Raw genomic sequence first — 6,753 nt, 5'->3', positions numbered from 1 at the left:
GATCTCATTGTAGTTATGGAAATAAAATGTTTCTTATGTCAGTTATGATTATTTACTGTAAATTTGATCTGTTGACATCAGTTTATTTTAAAGAAAGTATGGAGACAAAGGGCATGTTGCAAAGGTTCAAATAAAGATAAAGAATAAAATAAATAATGATTAAGAGGTTACAATATCGGTGTCGTGGCTTTTTTGGTGTAGGGTCATCGACCACCACATTTAGTCCTACAGCCAAGGCCTGGCCAAGGTCAAAATGCCATGTGTTGACAGTGCTTCTTTGTATATGTTGTATAACTTTAATGAGAATAATTATTGTTTAAATAAATTTCTTTATATTACATATTTTAATAATTCATATAACATTAATATACTGTGCCCAATTGCTCGATTAAATTTTTATTTGATAAAAACATATTGCATGATGATTTTTTGCCACATGTCTGACAGAATCTACCAGGAAGTCTTTGGGCATACTGATAGGGGCATTTAAGCTTTATAATTTAATCATTGTCCCTGATTCTTATAAATTTTAATCAAGGATATAAATATATGTTCATTTCAAATATATAAGAAGACAGTACAAAGGTCCTTGTTTTAATTTACAAAATATATATATAGATCTATATCAAGTATATTTATTAATAAGGTTAAAAAGTTAAAGAATCTTTACTTTTTTCTTTCCCTTCACATTTGTGCATGCACCAATAAATCTCTTTGTTAAAATATTTGTTCTTTCTGCCATTAATGTTTGATAATTTATGTCTGCCGTTTTTAAGGGGGGGGTCTCCCTTAAAAATAAAACCATTAGTCAGCAGTATTTCAATGATCCAGCATATTTTCATTCTCAAGGTTGATAAATCTTTGAATCAACATGTTTACAAATAAATAGTTGAATTAAAGTTCCAAGCAGAACAAAATTTTATTAAGAATTTTTAGCTATTTTTTTTTCAGTTCACATTTGTCATTTATTTAGCCACTTTGATAATTATTTTTAAACTTGGGCAGTGTTCTAGTGCACATTAATGATTATTATATTTGCACATATGAAGTATGAGTTATTGTCAGTATAAGAAGGGAAAATTTTCCCCAGAACAGGGAAAAAAAGATTCTCATTTGAGCGATATTCGTGCGATACTTTGAGCTGTGGCTATTTATAGGTTTGGGGATTTTCAGACTGATAAACATATTCACCTATGATACTATGTATGTCTGCAGTACATGACCAAAAGGAAGAATATTTTGTGAGAAATATTAAAATAGTAAGTTGATTTCTTAAAAATTTTAAAAGTCACTGGTGAATACTGATTTCCCTTTGATTTTATGTATGTTCAATTTCATGGTTCAGTGGTATTACATGGCAACAACTACACAGTCCTCTGTTGTGCTTTTAATTGCTAGTTTATTCAATATTGAGATCTCTCAGTGTAAAGTTGATTGTAAGAAAAAAAAAAGAAAAATCAATTCAGAGTTCATATATATACATTTATATATGTATATGTACAGTCATCTTTCAAGTGTTGTATGTTTAATTTTGGATCATGTCTTCATTATTTTACATGTAATAAGTATTGCAATTTTATGACCTAAAGATTCACTGTCTTTTTTTTTTTATGTTAAACAGTCAATATGTATTATTAATCACATGATTACATATTTTAAATTTGAAGAGATAAAAGGAAAAAAGTTTTGGCTAAAATCGTCATGATCAATTTATAACATTTCTTTAAAATTAAATGTTTGGGATTTTTGTCATGATTTGTATAAATACACTATAATAGTGGAAATTTGTATCTTTCATCCTTATACATGTATTATGCATTGGCATCATTTTATTTGTTAGGAATCATTGATTTTTTTCACTTCACAGCAGGAAATGGTGATAATTAACTATAATAAAATGGTTACTAGGCAACGATGACAGATTCTGAACAAGTTGTCATCTTTTGCTAGCAAAGGGTGACAATCTGCTCCGAGCTCTTTTCTAGTGAAGATGGCTGACCTTTAACGATGTTAATTCTATTCATTACATGTATTGTTTTTCCAATATTTAGCTGTTTCTCGTTTATTCAGCTTGTTTCTTGCTGTTTCATCTTTTGATTTGGTGCAATTTAACAATATCGTGTTTCTGTTTTATTTAAGATGTGTTGAAAAAGATTAAAAGGCTAAGTACATATCATATATAACAATACTCCCTTAAAACAAATTATTGGTATTAAAGTAAAATTTTTAAAAAAGTACCTACATGCAGCAAACATTAAAAATTGATTTTTTTTTTATATGCTCCAATTGATCTGTCAAAACAACCCCTAAAAGATAACATGTTTTAGTACTTTAATTTTTTAGATTTCTGTGAAATATTGATCCGATTGTCTATATCATTGTTACAGCTCTAGGTTCATCAGTTTAATAACAATTTAAGCCTTTTTAGATTAAGAACAGCTGCAATAAATTGATCTAGTCTTTGGGTGTTTTATGACAACATCAGTCAATTTCTAAGCCTGGAATTTTTTTTTCAGGTTTTTCATTGTGTTAGATAATTTTAAAATTTTATTTTGAATTTGAAATGGTCATGAAATTTCTTAATTTTTTTTTTAAACACTTCAGTGGGTTCAATTTTAAGAGAATTAAAAGGAAAAGATAGTTGTTGCATATTTTATTAATTATACATCTTTAAATTAAGTGACTAAAATTGTTTTATTTGACATTCAATTTCTTTTTTTTGTTTCTTTCCACACTTTTGGCACAGTCACAATCATGTTTTCACATTAAGCAAATTTTTTATTGCAAACAATAAACTAAAAATTTTAAAGGAAAGAAATTGCCATTTTGTTTATTTGCTGGTTTAAAAAAAATAATTTTCCAAAAAAGAATACCTGCAAAGTTAGCCATCTTGTTAATGATTTTTTTTTTAACTGGCAGTGGGTTCATATTATAAAGAATTACACTGATGACCTCCTAGCATAGGATACCCCCCCCATATGTACATAGGATTTTAAATTCTTCTCAAAATTGTTTTAATTTTTGTGAAATTTTTTTTTTTTTTTTTTCCATATTATGTCAACTTTTTGGGTAAGTAAAAAAAAAGTGGCAATAGTGTGGTTTTACTTTCAAAAACATCATATACCTGTATACACCAAAGACTGAAGTCTCTCAACAGCCATAGTAAATATACAACAGTATTCTGTAAACATCTCTTGTACTTTGTCATGCAGTGTTCTAAAAATAGCTTTGTCAGTCTTCAGCATTATCATTTTATGCCAGAAGTTTAGTAAGTGGGAAGTGATTGATTTTATGATGAAGAGTTTTCCTCTCTACAAAGATAATAAATTGAATGGATAAAACAGATAGCGGGATTTTGTGACTTTTAAATTCTGTTGATATAAATGGTAACTACCGGTAAATACAATTTTTCCTTGTTTTTGCTTATAGTGAGTGCCTTGCCTTTCAGAGCTTGTACAATTACTTTGGAATATATCAAATAGACTGAAGGAGGCATGTCTCTTGAGTTTATTTATGTTTAAACTGAAATAATTATTAACTAATTAAAATTATTTTTTCCTTTGAAGTGTGTTTTCGTAGGCTTCAGATTAATTGTTTAAAGAATTTTTTTGATAAAAGTTCGTATTCTCAGTCCTAAAATTGAATAGATATATCATAGTCACAGAAAATTGTTTTGAAAAAGATAGGAGCATTATGAAAAGTCATTAAATAAGCCGCCCCCTGACTGTGAAAGTTTAACAAAATTTCCTGAAGAAAAAAATCTGACTTTTGCAATTGAGAATATACCTGATATGCATTAGACTCTGTGTAATTCAGAGTTAACCATTATGACCTTTAAAATTGACTCCTTCCCTTTAATTGTATGTTTACATGACTTTGCATTGCCTTATCTCCAAAGAAACTAAGGTCCACCTATGTAAGTAAATATTCATTCTGTGTTATAGTGAAAGAATTTTATATCGACCCTGCAGACAACATCATGTCAGACTCCGATAGTGAAGGTGTACCAGACCTGGTCGAGTCATCAGACGAGGACGTCACAAAGACAAGTCAACCCTCTAAACCTGCAAGTAAGTCAAATATCAACCCACTAAACCCGCAAGTATGTCAAATTGTATCAACTCACAAAACCCGCAAGTAAGTCAAATTGGATTAACCAACTAAACCTGCAAATAAGTCAAATTGTACCAACCCACTAAACCTGCAAGTAATTCAAATTGTATCAACCCATTAAATGTCAAGGAATCCAAAAGTTTGAGTATGCAGTTAACATGAACACATTCCTAGCTTAAAACAAATTCAATGTCCACTTTTTAATACTTGAAATTGCATTGAAAGTTATATTAATAGATTTTTTATGAATATCAGGTGAGTATATGGAGATCTGGTTGAAGAAGAGTGACCGTTTTCTGGACCGACAGGACAGCCAGATCCACGTCCTGTGTTTGGGACCTTTCCTGCTGGGACTGAATAACTTTGTCCAGAAGCCCTGGATTCAGGCACTAAAGGATGTTAAACTCCTGGAGGGAAATAGGTTGGTACATGTAAATAATGCACTTGGTAATTTCACTCCTTGCAAACAAAACTTTAGGGGTTCATACATGGCACACTAATATATAGAAATTCCTATTTTCATCTGAGTTACTATGTGGTTATATAATGTGATACCCCCCCCCCTCTTTTAGTACAAGTCCAGTTAATCCCCCCTTAGTACAAGTCCAGTTAATCCGGTGTGTTCCCCGAATGGCTACTCAAATAAAACAACAAGTAATTATCACACTCAATTAAGGGGCCCTCCCCCCTGTTTTAGGATACAATATTTGATAAATCAGATATATTTCCCCCCTTAAAAATAAATAAATAAATATAAAGTAGATAAAATGAAGATTTAAGAAAAATGAAATTTTTACTGAACCTTTAATTTAATTTATTTTCCCAAACTATTAATAGTATTGATTGAGAACTTACAAATTATTATCCCCCCCATTTTCAAACTCTTTTAGATAACTTAACACAGGTTTTTTTTCTTAAGATAATATTTATGTATGATAAATAAGTGTTTCTATAGAGTTTTGTTTAATTAATTTTATTTATTTATCATTTTTAATTATCAAAACATTCTATGAGTCATCATACAAATGAAGTTTATGAACTTCTTCACCTTGCATAGTAATCTTTTAGTAGCGAATAAATATATGGAGATGGACTAAATAAATTGTAAATATGTGTGATATGAAAGTGAAACAGTGCTTATCATATAAGATGTGAAAATCAGTGCTGCTAATGAATAGAACTTCAAGATAGTTTATGGTTTTTAATATGTTTTGTTATTTATATAAAAAGGTATGTATACAAAATATTTATTCATAATAGTGCTCAAATTTAAAAAAAATGAAATAAATATCAATTTTATGTTGTTTCTATTCTGGTAGATTATTCATACAGGTAAGTCTACCTGTACCCCTTAGAGGGCCCCTTAATTGAGTGTGATAATTACTTGTTGTTTTATTCGAGTAGCCATTCAGGGAATAAACCGTTAATCCCCCCCCCCTTTAGTACAAGTTCAGTTAGTCCCCCCCCTTTAGTACAAGTCCAGTTAATCCCCCCCCCCCTTTAGTACAAGTCCAGTTAACCCCCCCTTTAGTACAAGTCCAGTTAATCCCCCCTTTAGTACAAGTCCAGTTAATCCCCCCCTTTAGTACAAGTCCAGTTAATCCCCCCCCCTTTAGTACAAGTCCAGTTAATCCCCTCCCCCCTTTAGTACAAGTCCAGTTAATCCCCCCCCCTTTAGTACAAGTCCATTTAATCCCCCCCTTTAGTACAAGTCCAGTTAATCCTCCCCCTTTAGTACAAGTCCAGTTAGTACACATTTACAACCATACTCAGATTACTCTCATTAAAAATGAATTTAAAGAGTATGAATAATTGTACATACTCTTGCTTATGATTTTAATATCTATAAATTGTGTGAATGATTCAGTGTTCTAAGATTTGGATTATTTATTTTTAATACAGAGAGAGTGAGATAACCCCCTTGTCTTGGACAGAGTGGGACTCGGTAGATTTGGTGGAACAGGTTTTCTTAGTGATGCAGAGAAAACTAGTATGTTATTAATAAGCTATGCAAGTTCAGTTTTAAACTTTTAAAGGAATAACGTTTCAAGGTGTTGATTTGGATAGTAGAAATAATGTCACTTTTTTAAATAAATGATTTTTCTTTGTCTCTCAAGATTTCTGCATACCACTGAAGGCATGTAAAAGATTATGTATATATCCTTAAGTTTTTAGTGCTGTACAGAGGTTCAAGCTTTTAAATTTATTATGCTGTAAATTTGTCAAAAGATTAAGATTCAGCTTATTATGAAAAAGTCAAAGATTAAAATCAGAATAAGCATAAAGAGTTACGCATCATGTTATTTTGTCAGAATATAAGTTTTCCCGCTATCATTCTGCAGAAAATTTCCCTGATGCTCAAAATTCTGAAACAAGTTGATTTTATTTCAGAGGAAACAGTCTTACTTAATGGCCTGCCTTGATCTGGTAGACAAAGTGGAGGAAGGAATGAAGGAAAAAATCCAGGTGGAAGGCTGTATTAAACTGGTAGAAGACGCGGAAAAGATTGTGAAGATGTGGTATGTAAAGGCTGAAAGATAATGTTAGATTGTTGACTAAATTAATTTAAGATATTTTGATCAGGCAAAGGAGGTCAGCAATGGATAGAAAAACACATAAAAAAGTGAATTGTTGTTATTT

At 30.6% G+C, this 6,753-nt stretch overlaps 1 protein-coding gene across 1 annotated transcript in view; it reads left to right on the top strand.

The window, feature by feature from the left end:
* Positions 1–6,753, top strand: part of LOC134283296 (uncharacterized) — a 42,486-nt gene continuing 35,733 nt past the window's right edge. Inside the window, exons 1-5 of the mRNA XM_062765758.1 lie at positions 1–37; positions 3,945–4,070; positions 4,369–4,534; positions 6,016–6,103; positions 6,505–6,632. Coding sequence (XP_062621742.1) covers positions 16–37; positions 3,945–4,070; positions 4,369–4,534; positions 6,016–6,103; positions 6,505–6,632 — 530 coding nt within the window. The 5' untranslated portion in view covers positions 1–15. The remainder of the gene's footprint in view (positions 38–3,944; positions 4,071–4,368; positions 4,535–6,015; positions 6,104–6,504; positions 6,633–6,753) is intronic.

Source organism: Saccostrea cucullata, unplaced genomic scaffold (genome assembly GCF_032062105.1).
Source record: "Saccostrea cucullata isolate Sc308-1 unplaced genomic scaffold, CSIRO_AGI_Scuc_v1 ctg48, whole genome shotgun sequence".
Classification (NCBI taxonomy): domain Eukaryota; kingdom Metazoa; phylum Mollusca; class Bivalvia; order Ostreida; family Ostreidae; genus Saccostrea; species Saccostrea cuccullata.
The sequence above is the reverse complement of the archived record's forward strand: the minus strand, read 5'-3'. Positions and strand labels throughout refer to the sequence as shown.